Source organism: Coregonus lavaretus (assembly GCF_964263955.1).
Source record: "Coregonus lavaretus genome assembly, chromosome: 7".
Taxonomy (NCBI): domain Eukaryota; kingdom Metazoa; phylum Chordata; class Actinopteri; order Salmoniformes; family Salmonidae; genus Coregonus; species Coregonus lavaretus.
This window is the reverse complement of record NC_139994.1, coordinates 11,867,847-11,888,827: the sequence shown is the minus strand read 5'-3', so window position 1 is coordinate 11,888,827 and position 20,981 is coordinate 11,867,847. Positions and strand designations below refer to the sequence as shown.

Below are 20,981 nucleotides of genomic sequence, written 5' to 3'. Positions count from 1 at the left end.
TGCCCGGTCTCCCCACGGCTCTGCAAACTGCGGAGGCTCTGTTTACACACGTCTTCCAGCACTACGGGGTACCAGAGGATATAGTGTCTGACCGAGGTCCCCAGTTCACATCCAAGGTCTGGAAGGCGTTCATGGAACGTCTGGGGGTCTTGGTCAGCCTGACCTCTGGGTTCAACCCTGAGAGTAATGGGCAGGTGGAACGGGTAAATCAGGACGTGGGTAGGTTCATGCGGTCCTACTGCCAGGACCGGCCGGGGGAGTGGTCGGTGTTCTTGCCATGGGCAGAATATGCCCAGAACTCTCTCCACTCCTCCACTAACCTAACGCCTTTCCAGTGTATTCTAGGCTACCAACCGGTTCTGGCACCGTGGCACCAGAGCCAGACTGAGGCTCCTGCAGTGGATGACTGGTTTCGGCGCGCGGAGGAGACGTGGGATGCTGCCCACGTTCACCTCCAACTCGCCGTGCGTTGTCAGAAGGCCAACGCTGACCGCCACCGCAGTGAGGCCCCTGTCTTTGTACCGGGGGATCGGGTCTGGCTCTCGACCCGGAATCTGCCCCTCCGCCTGCCCTGCCGGAAGCTGAGCCCGCGGTTTTTGGGGCCGTTCAAAGTCCTGAGGAGAGTCAACGAGGTCACTTATAGGTTATTACTTCCCCCTGATTACCATATTAACCCCTCGTTTCAGGTGTCTCTCCTCAGGCCGGTGGTAGCTGGTCCGCTCCAGGAGGCTGAGGTGCGGGAGGTCCCTCTACCTCCTCTGGACATCGAGGGGGCCCCGGCGTACTCTGTCCGTTCCATCCTGGATTCGAGGCGTCGGGTGGGGGGGCCTTCAGTACCTTGTGGAGTGGGAAGGGTACGGTCCGGAGGAACGGTGCTGGGTTCCGGTGAGGGATATCCTCGATCCCTCCATGTTACGGGATTTCCACCGTCGCCAACCGGCTCGCCCTGCTCCGCGTCCTCCTGGCTGTCCCCGAGGCCGGCGCGCTGCTGGAGCCGCGCGTCAAGGGATGGGGGTACTGTCAGGACTTCCGCCGAGGCTGCCTCCCCTCCTTGTTCGGGCAGGTTTCGGCGTTCGGCGTCACCGGCTTACTAGCTACTGCCAATCCATTTATCATCACTCCATTTGTCTTGTCTTCAAATCACACACACACACCTGGTCCTTATTCCCTCATTAGTCATGGTATAAGTGTTCCCTATGCTTCCTTGTCTGTGTGGGTGATTTGTTTATTGTGGAGGTTTGTGTAGCTCGGTGGAGCTCGTGTATTGTGTATCGACGGGAGTATTCTCCCATGTGCCTTGTATTTTCCAGTGCGCCTGTTTTGTGCCCTGGAGTGTGTTTGACGCATTTCTGCGTAATCCTGTATTTTGCGGATTAAAGCCTATTATTCTGTGATTTACCCTCCTGCACCTGACTTCTTCAACACCACCTCATCACACCTTCCCTAACCTCACCTCCATGTTATTAAATTAACTTCTATGTATATCAAGTTTTACTGCTTTGAATGGTACACATCATTTTCCTGGTAAGAATCTTCAGTCAATGTGACGTGCATAATTACATTGCTTCTGTTCTGCCTGCTACCCTTCATCACAGAGAGCAAAACCACTAGGGATTATTTTCTACATAGCACCAACATTAATAACCAAAGTAAAGTTGTGGCCTATTGTTCTCTGCCTGACTGTGGCTGTGGAGAAAAGACAGGCAGCCAGAAGCTATAAAAGACTAAGATAATTTGCGTCTTGGATGGATGAAGGGAAAGGAGACACACTACGAGATCTGTGATTGATTTATTCTCCTAGACGTGTTCCAGTAAGTATGGCCGACTAGCTGCAGAGCCTAAATGCAGCTGTGCTCATCTACTGCTCTGTAAACCCTGGATTCTTTCCAGCCTTGCTCTGTCTCTCTGACGCGCCAGCCAGCCCCAGCCCCAGGATGGGTCACTTATCTTACGGTACACATCTCAGCACTGCCTGGAGCACACAGCCATTATGACATCATGGCTCAAGCTTTGGGGGATGATTTAAGCAGTCAGTTAGCTACTGACTCAGAAAGACGCAAAATAAAGAAAATGAGTGCCAGGGAGACAGTTAGCTACTGACTAAGAAAATGGCACACTGAAGAGCTAGCCAAACAGCAGCAGAGTCAGAGACGTTACTACATCACATTAAAGATGACTAGTGAGTTAACACATACCTGAGACCAGCCATTGGCCAGTGGGAGACGCACTGATAGAGCGCACCAGACTTGTGTGGCCACGGTACACCTGTTGAGAGGACACATCATTAAGTTCATGATTTGTGCCCACTTAACATACATTTTTAGGCCCATCACCCCATGAGGTACATTTCCAATAAATTCAGATTCAGTGGTTGACCTACCAGAGACATAGTGGTGGGGAAGGGCTGCAGGTCCTTGGGTTTGGGCAGCTTGGGGATCAGATCTTCTGGATTCACATTCACCTGTGGAGACCAATTGAGATGAATAGAGTTGAGTCACGATGGAGAATTACCTAATTGATCTGACAATATAGGGGTCCTTCTAAATGAGCCACATAGCTTTACTTATGAGTATCTTCAAATCAAATATTTGCATAATGCACACCAACAAAGTCCCTCTATTATAAAAATGATACCGGCAAATGGTTAACTATTAACTATTTAGCTAGACATTCAGGCGGGGTCTCTAGTCTCACCCTCATCTTGCGCTGGCGGGGGCACAGGTAAAGGTCAAGGCAGCGTTCGAAGCGCTCGTGGATGAAGCGGGAGAAGGCGGGCACGGCCCTCAGACAGGAGTGTTTCTGGGGGAGGAACGGGAGCTTCCTGTCCTCTGTATCCTGCTGCTCCCACGCCAGTCTCTGACAGGGGGAGGAAGAACCAATGGTTAGTCTGAAACTGATGACTGGTCTGTATACTGGTTAATGATTGGTCTGTATACTAATGACTGGTTGATAAGTTATGAATGATTGGTCTTTATACTGTAGCTAATGAGGGACTAACGAAATGTTACAGTTGATCTATGCTACAGAGTTGCGCTACTATGCCTACAGTATATAGTGCAAGCCAATTTACTATAGACAAAGTTAAGGTATTTCAAGAGTGGGACTTCAACTATAATGATATAGGTCGTTATCAATAAAACGTCACCATAAGGTGCAAAGCGTTCAATTTGCCTGCTGGGGGGTTTGGAGATCCCCTGCTCCGTGAAAACCATTGACTGCTTGCTTTTCATGATCAGTAAACATCAATTGATCATGTAATTTCAGATACGTGAGGATAGCCTCACGATCTCTCTCAATATTAGCCACCATCAATTAGATATTGAGTGATATCAAATAAAAGTGAATTATACCTGAGTGGTTTAGATTAATTTCCCATCCTTTGTGGCATCTGCCTGTAAAGCTGCAGAAAGGCGCATTTGCCGATGTACTGTTAGCTGATAATGTTAGCTACCGGTATAAACTTTGTACAGTTGGCTTAACATAGTGGTAAGTAGACCTAATGTATTTTTTTCTCCAACCAATGTAGGCCTACCTAGTGAAGTTAGCTAACATTATCAACATTGTTTTTAATAGTGTTTAATCATGATTGCTGCTGACAGACATGATAGGCTACATTGATGGACCACATTAAATTGGCTTGCTAGCTAATAACAGATCACGTCAATATGGCTTGTTAACTAGCCAACTTTCAGTGGATAAACTAGATTACATTTTACATTTTAGTCATTTAGCAGATGCTCTTATCCAGAGCGACTTACAGTTAGTGACTTACTTACCATGGGTCTCCCGGTCGCGGCCGGCTACGACAGAGCCTGGATTCGAACCAGGATCTCTAGTGGCACAGCGATGCAGTGCCTTAGACCACTGCGCCACTCGGGAGGTGGCTATATTGAAATTGTTTGAGTTGCTTGCCATCTATAGTGGTGATGACAGTAGTCCGACTGACAACTTTACCAGGACAACGATTTTCCGATGTCAAACTCTTCCCAAAAACCTCATCTCTGATGAAGTAAGCTAAATGACACAATGTTTGCTAGCTAGCTAGCTACATGCCAAATGGATAGGCTACCCTCACGTATCTGAAAAAACATGGTCAATTGATGTTTAATGATCATGAAAAGCATGCAGTTACTTGCTGTATAACTCTGATAGAGCTAACTGTGGAATAACCCGAAATGTGTAGTTCTGACTATGGTGATGATATTAAAGCCAAATAGTTGTAACATCTATTTACCAGTCCCTTGAAAACGGCACAGTTGTCAAATCGAACGCTCTGCACCATATTGTGACGTTTTATTGATAACGACTTATACTATAACAAAGACTATGAACCCCATGGTTATTCACATGAAGAATTGTGTGATGAATTAAGCATTTACCTCTTCCTCTGTGAGAAGGTACTCAGGCGGAGGGTTGTAGGACTCCTCGTGTCCAGGCAGCCTCATCTTGGGGGCGGGGACGTGCATCTTGTGGCGCCCCAGGATGGCGTTGGGGTCCTCCTTGGCCCACAGGTCATAGTACTGAGGGGTGGTCTCTTTCGGCTTACGGGGCTTGATCCAACCCATCTTTATGGCATGGACCAGTTTCGAAACCTGGGAGAGATAGAGACAGGCCAAAAGTAGTGGTGAAACTAAAGTGTGTGTGTGTGTGTTTGCGCAAACACGTCTAAAACGAATGTACGAAAATTAAATCACACAGCATTAAAATAGGGGAGAATGTGCTCTGCTTCGTAAAATATAAAAGACTAACTTGATCAATGAGTGGAATAAAACCAAACCGACATTAATAGAAGGTATTGCTGGGCTAATAAAGCTACGGTTTCTAATGCTAGCAGGATCATTCTATATTTTTATTGTTGAGGGTTTGGGGGGTCTCTAAGCCTCCAATTTCAGAACCCCCATTATAACACAATTTCACCTCCGCTTCCACTTGGAAAACTATGCAGGGATCATTACATTCTAATGCCACACATGTGGGAGCAGTTAGGAGGCAAACTGGTGGTAACGTGAGCATTTTCATTTTACTCCCGCTATATATTTATTGTAAATATAGATTAACAGCATAAAACATGAAGCTGTTGAGTGAGCAGAGAGAGGAACAGAGAGGTATTTAGAAGGGGGGGGGGGGGGGAGACCGAGATAGAGACCGAGACAGAGAACGAGAGAAAAAGAGAGTTTGAGAGAGAGAGTGTAAGAAAGAGACAGAGAGAGTTTGAAAGAGGTAGACAGAGAGAGAGTAAGGAAGAGGTAGATAGAGAGAGAGAGTAAGAAAGAGGTAGATAGAGAGAGAGAGTAAGAAAGAGGTAGATAGAGAGAGAGTAAGAAAGAGGTAGATAGAGAGAGAGAGAGTAAGAAAGAGGTAGATAGAGAGAGAGAGAGTAAGAAAGAGGTAGATAGAGAGAGAGAGAGTAAGAAAGAGGTAGATAGAGAGAGAGAGTAAGAAAGAGGTAGATAGAGAGAGAGAGTTTGAAAGAGGTAGACAGAGAGAGAGAGTAAGAGAGGTAGATAGAGAGAGAGAGTAAGGAAGAGGTAGATAGAGAGAGAGAGTAAGGAAGAGGTAGATAGAGAGAGACAGTAAGAAAGAGGTAGATAGAGAGAGAGAGTAAGAAAGAGGTAGATAGAGAGAGAGAGTAAGGAAGAGGTAGATAGAGAGAGAGTAAGAAAGAGGTAGATAGAGAGAGAGAGTAAGAAAGAGGTAGATAGAGAGAGAGTAAGGAAGAGGTAGATAGAGAGAGACAGTAAGAAAGAGGTAGAGAGAGAGAGTAAGAAAGAGGTAGATAGAGAGAGAGAGTAAGGAAGAGGTAGATAGAGAGAGAGTAAGAAAGAGGTAGATAGAGAGAGAGAGAGTAAGAAAGAGGTAGATAGAGAGAGTAAGAAAGAGGTAGATAGAGAGAGAGAGTTTGAAAGAGGTAGACAGAGAGAGAGTAAGAAAGAGGTAGATAGAGAGAGAGAGTTTGAAAGAGGTAGACAGAGAGAGAGAGTAAGAAAGAGGTAGATAGAGAGAGAGAGTAAGAAAGAGAGAGACCTACCTTCTCCTTCTCTATGAGTGAGGGGATGAAGCTGCGTTTGTCCTGGGGCCTGTTAGTCACTGGATGGATCATGACCTCGTTGGTGAAGAAGTCCACTGACGGCTAAAAAAAACACGTTTATGAGAGACAGAAAAAAATAGAGAAAAGTGTGTGAGAAAACATCTCTGTATGGAGGACAAAAACAACAGTGTGCGATGACTGAGGTTGTGTTCCAAATGGCACCCTATTTCCTATATAGTGCACTCCTTTTCAAATCAAAATCAAAACAAAGTTTATTGGTCGCGTACACAGTTTGCAGATGTTATCGCAGGTGCAGCGAAATGCTTGTTATTTAGCGCCAACGGTGCAGTAATATCTAGCAATACAAAACAAGACACACAATACAATAATACAAAGATATCAGAATGAGCTAAATACTTTTGACCAGGGGCCGTGGGTCAAAAGCGATGCACTATTATAGGGAACAGGGAGCCATTTGGGACACAGCCTGAAGTCTGAAGTAAACAAAGTCTGCTAGGGTTGAAGACAGACCCTTGTGAAACAAACGTCTGGGAAGCCATAGTTTAATAGACAGCCCAATGACTTTGGACTGGAATCATTGGACCACCAAAGTCCAAGACAGGTAGCTGATGATGACATTACCGAGTTAGCCTGATATTTTCTTATTTTACAGTGCTGGTGTTAAAGGTTTAAAAACACTTGTTTTTGCCCCTGACAAATTAGTTTATATGCTTCTGTAATAACACTGGCATTAACGAGATTCCATGATAGCCATGACACCATCTAGATTCTAGACACTACAGTAGTGGCTTCTCAATTCAACCCTATTAATTTAAAACCTCTCAGCAAACCCTGCTAATTGCAGCACAGGAGAACTCTCCTCTCCAGACGTGGGTTCAACTACTATTTGAAATCGTGCAAATACTTTGAGCATTTGCGCCAGTCTGCCTGCAGCGCCAGGTGGGCGAGGTTTGCAATTGTGGGACATTTCTATAGGTTTCATTGCAACATGCAACTCAATCAATCACAGCTAAAGAATCTGAAACAATTTCCGATTGTATTTGAGCCCTGGTCTACTTTCGGCTGACTTGTTCTAAGTGACGAGGAGTGGAGTGCAGACGAGGTTTGGGTTATGTGGGGAACATAAGTGGATGGGCTAATGAACTGAAGTCTAGTTTGCGCTCTCTAATGGCTGTTATGCTTTAGCCATTATCTGCTCAGTCATTTAACAAAACAGAGCTGCCAGCCGTCCACACAGTCAAAACTGGGTCGTATGCACTAGGCACCAAACAAGAAAAAAATACGGACTGAAACAGGGAGGGACTAGCAGAATGTTTTGCTTTCATTTTCCGTTGCAAAACGTTTTGCTACGTTTGGCCTTAATGAATAGGACCCTCACAGGCAGTGAGAGGGCAGTCACAACATGACCAGTCTTTACCTCGTACTCGTTGAAGTTGACGTCGCCAAACTGACCCTTCTGGAGGCGGTGTACCAGGTCCACCTGCTCGTCTGTCAGACGGATGTCTGAGGCCGTCGTCTTGTCATGGACCGTACGCCTGGCGGAGGGGGAGATGGAGGGAGAGAGACGGGGAGAGAGAGGCCAGATGTGAAAACAGGTTCACCGATACTCTTTTCCCAGAACAAAAGCAGAGAGAAAGAAGAGCGAGCGAGCGAGGGTGTTAGAGAGAGGGTGTTAGAGAGAGGTTGTTAGAGAGAGGGAGGTCATCTGCTCCTTGTCATCTCACCAGTAGTCTGGGTTCTCCATCTTGTCCAGGAACTCATCCAGCTCGTCTTTGTTCCTGATGGGCTTAAAGATCTTCTTCCCGTCCAGGTCATAGCCGATGTGAGGGTAGTCCTGGTACCACTCCATGGGAATGTTGCCCACCGTGTTACGAATGTCCTGGGATAGAAAGGAGGGAGGAAGAGAGCGACATGTTCAATAACCGTGTTTAACAACACTTGAGGACGGGGTGTTTGCAGTGGCATTAGACGGGTTAGCTCAAGGGCTATTACAGTCCTTCATATCATGTAAAAAAAATAAAAAAAATCAGGCCGAGTGGAATAAATAGCAGATTATAATGCTCTGGGAGTAGAGTAGAGTTTTACTGGCCTGGAAACACTCTCACCCTCATCATACTTGTCCCATTTTCCTCCATTCATTTATGAATGCTATTGGCTGGATGAGCCCTGGGGGGGTTGGGGTAAGGTGGGTGGTGGTGGTGGGGTACAGGTGCAGGCCTGGTGAGAAATCCAGCATGGTAAAAATACATTCTACATCCCGTTCCCATTCACAGACTGGCAATAGGACTACAAGCCTGCTCTAGGACGATAGGACTTATTAAACCAAATGGGTACAGTCTGAAAAAATAGAGTTCTTTGTCTGAGAAATGACACACACACACACTTATTCACACACCGACTCACATGGGTGCGTACACACACACACGACAGCTGAAAGCTCTCAGAAGTAGTGAGCCACTCTTTAAAGTGGGGCCTGCACCTGTGAGTGATTTCAATAAAAACACCCCTACCATATCCAATTAGGAGGGAGTGGGCAGCCGTGTCACGCTTTTTCTCACAGCCACGGCCAGCTGGGTAGAACCCTCCCACACACACAGTGCCCATCCTCAAAGCCCCCACTCATTACACACACTTTGAATGGGCATTGGCTCTGCTCTAGATAGAACTACCTGAGTGAGGTTGAGGAGGTTGTGTTGTGTCTGTTGTGTGATAAGGGTCATGCCAACATTAGCCTATTCCAGACTCTGAATAAGCACAGACACTTCAATTGTGCTAGAAGTATCTCCTCTTTGCTAGTTAGTGGATTTGTTGGCCCACAGTGTTGAAGTTCATGCCAATATTATTGCAGATAGTCAAGGGAGCCGGAAGAACAGTAACAGGAGAAATACTAATGTGACACTTCCTGTGACCTCTATAAAGGTCAACCTGGCTGGCTGGTTGCTGAGACCAGACCTCTAGCGAGCTATCACACAGCCTATGGAGACAACTACATGCTACTGCAAGAACAAAACATTTAGGCAGTGATATAGCCGGCAGATTATCAATGGTTTTGTACGGCGGTTTGCTAACCCTATGCCTAACCTTAGCCCTTGACGTAACCTTTAACTTAACCTAATATCCCCAACCCTACTAACCAGGCCGTTCCATCTCTAGACCTAACCATAACCTTTAGATCTGCCGGTCGACCATCCACATCCAAAGACGTATGCAGCTAACTGCATCTCTCGCATTGATGTAGCCTAGTTAGCAGTTAGAAGTGCACATTAATTAGGTCTATTCTATGGCAAGACAAAGCACCTAAAGTTGGACTTGTAGTACACTCACTACAAGCTAAACTCTACTAAGCCCCTTCACTTCAAGCTACAGTAAACTACTAAACAGAAGGACCTGCCAGCCCCCCACCAGGACAGCCTTGTGTTGCTGTGACATAGCCTGTGTTGCTGTGACATAGCCACTGTTGCTCAGCCTAGGTGATGACACCCACCTGGCCCGATGGCCAGCCCCAGCCCCCCTCGCCTGCCTTTCTGCTTCACTGGGGCCTGGAGAACTGGAGGAGAGAGAGCGTAACAGGGCCAACGACAGACAAATGTTCCATTTCACGAGCTCCAGAATCACACAGACGACTTCTGGGCAAGCGAGTGTGTTTCGGTCCGGGGGATCGAGTTTCACCGGAGAGTGGGCTCTAACCTCCTTCCAATGCACCTGAGGGAGGAAGCGAGCGACGCAAATGAGATTCAACGAGATGGGTTAGAGTCGTGATTTATGAATTATTGTTCCGATGTGTCGCCAGAATGTTGACTCCTGTTTTCTTCATCTGAACTTTCGAATGAAATCGTTTATTTTTCTACTATGGTAAGGATGACTCCAATACACACAACAATTGTATGACACTACAGAGAAAATTAAAAGAAAAAACCAGCAGGCCCATATGACAACCTAATAGGATTCAGCCGGAAATAATATATTTTAAATAGACTAAGAACAATAGCATGGAATCCCAGAGTTGACAAGAGCCAGCGGGAGTTAAAGCCAATTCATGCTTGATCCGAAATGTGGTCGGAGGATACGGCTCCGTATGGAGGGTGTGACTCAATTGCAGAGCCTCGGGAGGCAAGCAGAGGCCAAATTGAGCTCCGTACCGCATCGCCGTGCGCCTCCCAATTTTTTTAACATTGCGGAGGACTCCACATAGCTCCGCATTGACATGATTGGTAGACCTAGGTGGGGGCGGGAGGTCCTGTATAAACACAAATTCACTTCCTTGACAACAACTCTGCTCAACAGCTCTGCACTGCTCGTGAAACGCAAGAAGTATAAATGCCCTGACATTTACTATCACCGTAAATGCTGAACGGCCAATGCAGACGTCAGATTGACCACGCAGCGCCTTTTAGTGTGCTAACTAGCAACGAGAATCAACAAAAAACAGAAGAACAAAGATTGCTTACTCATACTCAACCATCACACAGTCATGATGCCCAGACCACTCTGTCCATTCGTCATAGCCAATACATCCTGAATGAGAACGTACAGTAGGACTATTCTTATATTGACCCGGAGTGTATTAGCTGGCTTTACCCAATGTTTTTTCAGCACTTACAAAAGGCTGCTTGTTGTCGCTTGGCTGGCTGCTGTAAGGCTGGGATGTCAGGACTGAGTGTCAGGCTGTGACTGCAGGGAGTGACTGCTGGACTGGTCACTGCTGTGGGCCCGAGAGGCCTGCGACTGTCAAGTCCAACACACTCACAACTGGACAGTCTGTGTGTGTGTGTGTGTGTGTGTGTGTGTGTGTGTGTCTCTCGTCTGTATGTGCACACGTATGTGCGCGTGTGTGTTTCCCAACCAGGACAGCACAGACAGGGACACACAAGACTTGACTCTGTACAGAGAGAGTAGAGACTGCAGCACAGCACCTGCTTTCAATCGGCCGGCCAAACACTGGGCTTTATTAAGTGTCAGTCAGCCAGGCTGGGTTCTGTCAGGGTGAGGAGACTAGGACGGAAAATGTCATTAGATTGGACAGAGAGGCCTGCTGTGAATGGACCTCAATGCACAAAATGGTGCTTTGGTGGAGGGACAGAGTGGGGAAGGAAGGGGAGGAGATAGGAGGGAGGGGAGGACCAGGGCCTGTATTTAGAAAGCCTCTCAGAGTAGGAGGGCTGATTTAGGATCAGGTCCCCCTCCTGCCCAAGTAGCCATATTCAACCTTATTCAACAGGTTTGGCTGAGGGTGTTATCCAGTACAGACGGAGGTGGTGGTTTAAATGGAGGGTGTTGGTGGCCTAATATCTATTAAAACTTTGCAAATTGCCCCTCTCAGGTAGGTTCTTTCTTTACAACATTTCAGCTAGTGTGTCCCAGCCAGCCCACACAAGTGTCTTAACGAGATGACAACATCAAACAGACACCACAGCGTTCTCACAGATCTTACAGCGGGCGGAGTGCAACGTGACACCTCTCGTTTTCAGCAGGACCCACACTTAAAAAGGCCCCTCTGACCCCCTTCACTCCCAGGGTGTGTGTGTGCGCCCCCCTCCCTCCTCAACACTGGGGCCACACCGTGGGTCTAACTGGTTGGCCATTGAGTAACACTACACTGGGGTAAGTCAACCAGCCTGATCACTGTACAGTCCTGTCATCACTATTATCAAGTCATCTATCATGTGAGAATTGAGAATGCTTAACCACCTCTTTCTCTTAAAGTGTAAGGCAATCACTTCTCACAGGCCTATGGGGAGAGACAACATGAGGACGGGTGATGACACCATGAAATAAGATAGGACCAATGGGCCGATCATAACTGAATCATGACTTCTATGGTACTTGGTTCTGCTCCCAGTAAGGATTTAGAGTGCTTCAAAACCAGACAAAATTATGCATAGAAAAAATCTACTAATCCAATTGTTTTCAATGAGAACAATACGTTTGAAGAATGCAGAACCACCATGCATCTGTGTTGTATGGCTTTTGGTTTGGAACTGGCCTCAGGAGGGGAAGTAAAGTCATGGCAAACACATGCCAATGGGACAGCAGATCCAAATAAAACAGCATTTTAGGCGTGCCACACCGCTGATTATGCCAACCAGGATGCCAGGCCGCCAGGGCTCGTAGCTGGCATGAGGTGGCTCTCAGCCTGGCAAAGACAGGCCAACCAACTCTACTAGGTCCCAAAACTTTAGAACCCTCAACTAAAATGATAAATAACACTGAGGGAGGGAAATTAATAAAATGAGTAATTAACTACAATGACCATAATCCATTGCGCCTGTTTTTCCCGGCTCGGACAAAGATGAATACACTTTTACGCCTGCTACTTTAGGTTAAATACACACTGGCCGCATGAGAGAGTAATGTACACAACACAATGATGAGAGGGATAGAGACAGTTGGTGAAAGTATGTCTTAACTACTTTGAAGAACCAGTCAAATGATTTTGTCAGACAGCTCTGCAGCATGCTTAGGCAGGCTAGCTAAATAGGATGACTAAAGACAGTACAGTATGGGGAACACAGAGATAACATTGTCTGGCGTGCTACCTGCTACTGCCTGAGCAGAAATGAGTTTACTTTAAAAATCATAAAATAAAAATTAAGTAATATACACAACTGAAATTGTATTATTTCATAGTAATTTACCGTTGTTCTATTGATGTCTACCCAATGTGGACCTGACCGAGACAATGGAATATTTTCAATATTTTGTCAATTAAAATGTCAATATTTTGGGCTGTGGAATTTCCATTAAAAAAACTAAAATAATTGTAATGTTATTATTTCATAATGCATTTAAATGTTTTAAAAAATATATATCGAAACCGAAAACCGTGTGTTTGGAGGATATATTGCAGGATATACAGTACCAGTCAAAAGTTTGGACACACCTACTCATTCAAGGGTTTTTCTTTATTTTTACTATTTTCTACATTGTAGAATAATAGGGAAGACATCAAAACTATGAAATAACACATATGGAATCATGTAGTAAGCAAAAAAAGTGTTAAACAAATCAAAATATATTTTATATTTGAGATTCTTCAAAGTAGCCACCCTTTGCCTTGATGACACCTTTGCACACTCTTGGCACTCTCTCAACCAGCTTCACCTGGAATTGTTCTCCAACAGTCTTGAAAGAGTTCCCACATATGCTGAGCACTTGTTGGCTTATTTTCCTTCACTCTGTGATCCAACTTATCCCAAACCATCTCAATTGGGTTGAGGTTGGGTGATTGTTGAGGCCAGGTCATCTGATGCAGCACTCCATCACTCTCCTTCTTGGTCAAATAGCCCTTACACAGCCTGGAGGTGTGTTGGGTCATTGTCCTGTTGAAAAACAAATGATAGTGGGACTAAGTCCAAACCAGATGGGATGGCGTATCGCTGCAGAATGATGTGGTAGCCATGCTGGTTAAGTGGGCCTTGAATTCTAAATAAATTACAGATAGTGTCACCAGCAAAGCACCCCTACACCATCACACCTTCTCCTCCATGCTTCACGTTGGGAACCACACATGGAGTTCATCCGTTCACCTACTCTGCGTCTCACAAAGACACGGCGGTTGGAACCAAAAATCTAAAATTTGGACTCATCAGACCAAAGGAAAATATTTCCACCGGTCTAATGTCCATTGCTTGTGTTTCTTGGCCCAAGCATGTCTCTTCTTCTTATTGGTGTCCTTTAGTAGTGGTTTCTTTGCAGCAATTCGACCATGAAGGCCTGACTCACGCAGTCTCCTCTGAACAGTTGATGTTGCGATGTGTCTGTTACTTGAAACATTTATTTGGGCTGCAATTTCTGAGGCTGGTAACTCTAATTAACTTATCCTCTGCAGCAGAGGTAACTCTGGGTCTTCCTTCCCTGTGGCGGTCCTCATGAGAGCCAGTTTCATCATAGCGCATGATGGTTTTTGCAACTGCACTTGAAGAAACTTTCAAAGTTCTTCACATTTTCCGTATTGACTGACCTTCATGTTTTAAAGTAATGATGGACTGTCGTTTCTCTTTGCTTATTTGAGCTGTTCTTGCCATAATATGGACTTGGTCTTTTACCAAATAGGGCTATCTTCTGTATACCACCCCTACCTTGTCACAAGACAACTTATTGGCTCAAACGCATTAAAGGAAATAAATTCCACAAATTAACTTTTAACAAGGCACACCTGTTAATTGAAATGCATTCCAGGTGACTACCTCATGAAGCTGGTTGAGAGAATGCCAAGAGTGTGCAAAGCTGTCATCAAGGCAAAGGGTGACTATTTGAAGAAAACACTTTTTTGGTTACTACATGATTCCATGTTATTTCATAGTTTTGATGTCTTCACTATTATTCTACAATGTAGAAAAGTGTCGAAAAGAGTAGGTGTGTCCAAACTTTTGACTGGTACTGTATGCATTTGGAGGATATACAGTGGGGGGAAAAAAGTATTTAGTCAGCCACCAATTGTGCAAGTTCTCCCACTTAAAAAGATGAGAGGCCTGTAATTTTCATCATAGGTACACGTCAACTATGACAGACAAATTGAGAAATGTTTTCTCCAGAAAATCACATTGTAGGATTTTTAATGAATTTATTTGCAAATTATGGTGGAAAATAAGTATTTGGTCACCTACAAACAAGCAAGATTTCTGGCTCTCACAGACCTGTAACTTCTTCTTTAAGAGGCTCTTCTGTCCTCCACTTGTTACCTGTATTAATGGCACCTGTTTGAACTTGTTATCAGTATAAAAGACACCTGTCCACAACCTCAAACAGTCACACTCCAAACTCCACTATGGCCAAGACCAAAGAGCTGTCAAAGGACACCAGAAACACAATTGTAGACCTGCACCAGGCTGGGAAGACTGAATCTGCAATAGGTAAGCAGCTTGGTTTGAAGAAATCAACTGTGGGAGCAATTATTAGGAAATGGAAGACATACAAGACCACTGATAATCTCCCTCGATCTGGGGCTCCACGCAAGATCTCACCCCGTGGGGTCAAAATGATCACAAGAACGGTGAGCAAAAATCCCAGAACCACACGGGGGGACCTAGTGAATGACCTGCAGAGAGCTGGGACCAAAGTAACAAAGCCTACCATCAGTAACACACTACGCCGCCAGGGACTCAAATCCTGCAGTGCCAGACGTGTCCCCCTGCTTAAGCCAGTACATGTCCAGGCCCGTCTGAAGTTTGCTAGAGTGCATTTGGATGATCCAGAAGAGGATTGGGAGAATGTCATATGGTCAGATGAAACCAAAATAGAACTTTTTGGTAAAAACTCAACTCGTCGTGTTTGGAGGACAAAGAATGCTGAGTTGCATCCAAAGAACACCATACCTACTGTGAAGCATGGGGGTGGAAACATCATGCTTTGGGGCTGTTTTTCTGCAAAGGGACCAGGACGACTGATCCGTGTAAAGGAAAGAATGAATGGGGCCATGTATCGTGAGATTTTGAGTGAAAACCTCCTTCCATCAGCAAGGGCATTGAAGATGAAACGTGGCTGGGTCTTTTAGCATGACAATGATCCCAAACACACCGCCCGGGCAACGAAGGAGTGGCTTCGTAAGAAGCATTTCAAGGTCCTGGAGTGGCCTAGCCAGTCTCCAGATCTCAACCCCATAGAAAATCTTTGGAGGGAGTTGAAAGTCCGTGTTGCCCAGCGACAGCGCCAAAACATCACTGCTCTAGAGGAGATCTGCATGGAGGAATGGGCCAAAATACCAGCAACAGTGTGTGAAAACCTTGTGAAGACTTACAGAAAACGTTTGACCTGTGTCATTGCCAACAAAGGGTATATAACAAAGTATTGAGAAACTTTTGTTATTGACCAAATACTTATTTTCCACCATAATTTGCAAATAAAATCATTAAAAATCCTACAATGTGATTTTCTGGGGAAAAAAATGCTCATTTTGTCTGTCATAGTTGACGTGTACCTATGATGAAAATTACAGGCCTCTCATCTTTTTAAGTGGGAGAACTTGCACAATTGGTGGCTGACTAAATACTTTTTTCCCCCACTGTATTGGCATGGTTTGCTGGCCCTCGACAAATATATCCTCTAAACACCAGCTTCTCGGGCATTATCACTTTTATACAATGGAATTCCAACATATTCAAATAATGATTGACATATTTTCATAACAAACGTTATTTTGATGAATTTATTCATAGTATTTAATCTTTCCACAAGATATAGTCCCGACACAAATCTATGGTTGCTACCCAAGCCAGCTGGTCGTTCGTTCTATCGGTTCGGTTGCTAGAGACGCGACCCAGTTTAAGTCTGTTCTAAATCTATGGATGCGACTCAGTCGTTTGTTCTAAATGTTCCGTTGCCATGATAGCTGGCAACGTTCTTATTCCTTGCTTGCTTGCTAGCCAACTTCGGCTAACACAGTCACATCAAACACTGCAGCCAGAATAACAGCAAAGTAGCTGCATTTGCGTTTGATTAAGTTGTTTTCTAGTGATTTTGGGGGGGATACATCCATAACAATGAGCTAATGTTGCACGATTTTGCCTGGCAAAGAAATGTTGCTCTCTCGCCAGGACACTGTTCAGAGGAGCTAGCCAACTACACAGCTAACACAATCACTTCAAACTGGGGCTACATTGACAGCAAACTAGCTGCATTTCATGTTTTTCTATTGGCATTTCTTTGTATATGTGTCACTGGCCTGCACACAATACCCCATAATGTCAAAGTGGAATTTGATTTTTTGATTATTTTTTTTTACAAAACAATAAGTGTTCAACCCCTTTGTTATGGCAAGCCTAAAGTTCAGGAGTAGAAATGTGCTTAACAAGTCACATAATAAGTTGCATGGACTCACTCTGTGTGCAATAGTGTTTAACATGATTTATTTATGACTACTTCAACTCTGTATCCCACACATACAATTATCTGTACGGTCCCCTCAGTCAAGTAGTGAATTTCAAACACAGATTCAACCACAAAGACCAGGGAGGTTTTCCAATGCCTCGCAAAGAAGGGCACCTATTGGTAGATGGGTAAAAGAAAAAACAAAACACTGAATATCCCTTTGAGCATGGTGAAGTTAATTACACTTTGGATGGTGTATCAATACACCCAGTCACTACAAAGATACAGGTGTCCTTCCTAACTCATTTGCCGAATGGTGACTTTAAAACAGTTACAGAGTTGAATGGCTGTGATAGCAGAAAACTCGAGGATGGATCAACAACATTGTAGTTACTCCACAATACTAACCTAAATGACAGAGTGAAAAGCAGGTACAGAATAGAATATCCCAAACCATGCATCCTGTTTGCAATAAGGCAAAACTGCAAAAAATGTGGCAAAGAAATGACATTTATCTCCTGAATACAAAGCGTTATGTTTGGGGCAAACATAACACATCACTGAGTACCACTCTTCATATTTTCAAGCATGGCGGTGGCTGCATCATGTTATGGGTATGCTTGTCATCGGCAAGGAATAGGGATTTTTTTTTTTTATATAAAAAGAAACTGAAAATAACTAAGCACATGCAAAATCCTAGAGGAAAACCAGGTTCAGTCTGCTTTCCAACAGACACAGACAAATTCACCTTTCAGCAGGGCAACAACTTTAAACACTGGAGTTGCTTACCAAGATTAAATTGAATGTTCCTGAGTGGTCTAGTTACAATTTTGACTTAAAATTGTCTTGAACATCTATGGCAAGACTTGAAAATGGCAGTCTAGCAGTGATCAACAACCAACTTGACAGAGCTTAAAGAATTCTTTAAAGAATAATGTGCAAATATTGTACAATCGCTGTTGAAAACCAATTGCTAGTCTAAAAGAAAATGGAGATAATGTCTAGATGCTTTTTACATTGGAGATCAAGTTTATAAATAGGAGTGGCGTGTATTCATGGATGCCAAGGGAAGCCAGGTTTCCCCAAATATTTGACCAATAAAAATATATAAATTATAAAATAATGTATCTTTAGTCTCTCTGTGTTTTCATAATTTTTCATCAATTCACAAGTGGCTGAATCTCACTGGAGAAATTATTTGAGCGAGGGAAACAGCGCCCCTCTGTCTCAGTATGTGTAGCCAACGTATCTGATGCTGTCTGGACCAAAATAGTATAACATGTTGCCCCCATAGCATTTGATTGATTTATGCCAGCAAGCATTTGGCCTCCCTTGATAAAAAAATATATAAAATAATTATCCAATCAGCATTGAGCTGAGCTCAACTGTGTGTTGTCCTGGTGCAGTAAACACCCCCCAAGATTTGGCTTCAGACCAATCAAATCACTTCCTAAGCAAAATGCCATTTTCTGAAAAACGTCTGTTTCTGTTCTGCTTGTGTCGATGTCCTGCATTAGCCATCTTGCTAAATTGGCCCTTTCCTAAGCCATGGATGGAGATGGGAATTTGGGATTTTGACTTAATTCTCTGTACAGGCCAATGATTATGATGGCGATTCTGATCTAACCATAAATGAATATGTTGTGCTACTGGCCTGATACGATTTAAGTTGTAGCCTAGATTTAGCCTAGTAGGCTCACATTAACTAGATAGCTAGCTAACTTAGCTGGTTCATTGTTGCCCATGCCAGGAAGTTAGGTTAGCAGCAAACCTGGTTAAAAAACAAACATTTAAAGCAACACCTCATGGCACAACACCTCTCCCCTATTTGACCTAGATAGTTTGTGTGTATGTATTGATATGTAGGCTACGTGTGCCTTAAAAAAATTTTTTTATGTAGTTCTGTCCTTGAGCTGTTCTTGTCTATGAATATTCTGTATTATGTCATGTTTCATGTTTTGTGTGGACCCTAGGAAGAGTAGCTGCTGCTTTTGTAATAGCTAATGGGGATCCTAATAAAATACCAAACTACACAAGTTTGTTTCACAACAAAACCAGAGAGCATTTGAAGTAGGTAGCCTATGAAAACAAAAACTAAAAGTGTACTGTATGACAGAGCCACAGACTGTTTTGCCAACATGAGAGGATGGCATTGGCGTTCAACTAGTCTACAAGTAGAGTCCCAAAAATTGTTTTACTTGCGCACGCCCGATATGATATATATATATATATTTATATTTATAAATAAATACATGTATAAATAAACTAATCCATTGCGGAGGACTAGACTAGTGGAAGTTACTTCTTATCAGTGCTTGACTTGGACTGAAATCGGTTCTGGTACTCATTTTGGTTGCTGGTACTCTTTATATTTATGTGCAGGAGCTCCACAATACTTTTGAGCTGATATTCTATAAGAGGAACAGGAGCTCAAGCAGTAGAAAAGCTGAGGTGCCGGTACTCAGCTCCGGTGAGCTCCTGCCCAAGTCAAGCACTGCTTTTTATCCCTTGCCCAAGTGAAGATATTTTTTTGTCGGGGACAGCCCTAGAGCAAACAACGCAATTACCACAACATATGTTTTAATATGGATTTTTTACTGGCTTGGCTTGGCTTCCTCAGTCATTTTACCCACACATTGCTACTGATAAATTACCTGGCTGGGCTGATGAGACAGCGGATTGTGCAGTGAGATGGAACACAGTAAATAGGCATTTCAACGTCATAGATGTAGCCGGTGGTAACTTATAGAGTAAACACTGTCTGGAATGCGCTTTTAACCAATCAGCATCAGGGGGGGGGGGGTTGCAAAGTACGGCCCGCACTTCAATCCGTCCTTTGAGACTTTTTAAAATGTATTAAATATTATTATATTTGAGTTGTGATTTTTGGCCTAACATTACTAATTCCATGATATACAAACAACCTCCAATAGATGGCGCTGTAGCCTGGCAGCGCGCTCTGTATTTGGGCCTACAGTCAGATTCAGAATGTGCTCAGTCATCATAGCCACTTCATTGCTTAACGACTTTTGACGTGAAAAATGAGTGCTGCGAAAATGAGAAAAGTGGACTCTGAATGTCGTGTGTTTAAAGAAGAATGGACAGCAACATACCTTTTTTTACTAATATTGGACATAAGGCGGTATATGTCTGATACGCCAAGAAAGTGTTGCCGTTTTTAAGGAATATAATCTCAATCGTCATTTTTCAAGCAAGCATGCTAACTACGCTAGCAATCTGTCCTCTCAGGAAAAGGCAAGGAAGGCCTCAAAACTTGCCACAAACGTAAAAGCCCAACAAAATATGTTTACTAAACGGTGCTTTACTCAAGACTCCGTAACTAAGGCAAGCTACGTAGTGGCACATAAAATCGCAACGCATAGCAAGCCTTTTGCTGAAGGGGAGTTTGTGAAAGAGTGTATGGTGGAGACTGCTGGTATACTTTGTCCTGAGAGTAAAAGCCAATTCGAGAAAATTTGTTTATCACGCAGAACCATCACCAGGTATGTGGAAGAGATAGGTGAGGAGCTAATCTGAGTTGAAGAAAAAAGCAGATGACTTCGATCTTTTTTCTATAGCACTGGATGAGAGTACTGACAGAGGAATAAAGGAGAACTTTGAAATAACAGAGGAACTTCTTGCGATGGAATCAATGATGTGAACAACCAGCGGCTCTGACTTATATGACAGGGTGTCTGCCTGCTTGGAAAAACGGAATCTACCGTGGAGCAAACTGACAAACATCACAACAGATGGATCACCAAATCTAACCGGTAAAAACTTTGGCTTACTAAAAAGATTACAAGAAGAAAGCCCTAACTCGGAGGAATTTATATTTCTTCACTGTATTATTCATCATGAAGCCCTGTGTAAAAGTGTGTAAAAGTTGGAAAATGTTGTCAAAGTGGTTGTAAAACTTTATACGGGCAAGGGGGCTTGGCTTAACAATCGTCAATTCATTCAGCTGCTCAATGATACCGAGGCAGAGCACCAGGACTTGTTGTACCATTGAAATGTGCGCTGGCTAAGCCTGGGAAAAGTATTTTGCTGTGTGTGGGAACTGAGAGGGGAGATAGGTATGTTCCTTGATACGGTTGGTAAAGCTGATGACTTCTCCGAGTTGAAA

At 44.0% G+C, this 20,981-nt stretch overlaps 1 protein-coding gene across 3 annotated transcripts in view; it reads right to left on the bottom strand.

Annotated features, from left to right (window-relative positions):
* Window positions 1-20,981, bottom strand: part of bop1 (BOP1 ribosomal biogenesis factor) — a 109,397-nt gene that overhangs the window by 14,076 nt on the left and 74,340 nt on the right. For all 3 annotated transcript variants that reach the window (XR_014613482.1, XM_084165286.1, XM_084165287.1), the window contains exons 4-10: window positions 7,774-7,928; window positions 7,467-7,584; window positions 6,029-6,130; window positions 4,380-4,592; window positions 2,695-2,856; window positions 2,381-2,461; window positions 2,196-2,265 (exon numbers count right to left, since the gene is read on the bottom strand). Coding sequence is in view for 2 of the 3 variants with exons in the window: in XM_084165286.1 (XP_084021412.1) it covers window positions 2,196-2,265; window positions 2,381-2,461; window positions 2,695-2,856; window positions 4,380-4,592; window positions 6,029-6,130; window positions 7,467-7,584; window positions 7,774-7,928 (901 nt within the window). In the remaining variant the exon portion in view is untranslated. The remainder of the gene's footprint in view (window positions 1-2,195; window positions 2,266-2,380; window positions 2,462-2,694; window positions 2,857-4,379; window positions 4,593-6,028; window positions 6,131-7,466; window positions 7,585-7,773; window positions 7,929-20,981) is intronic.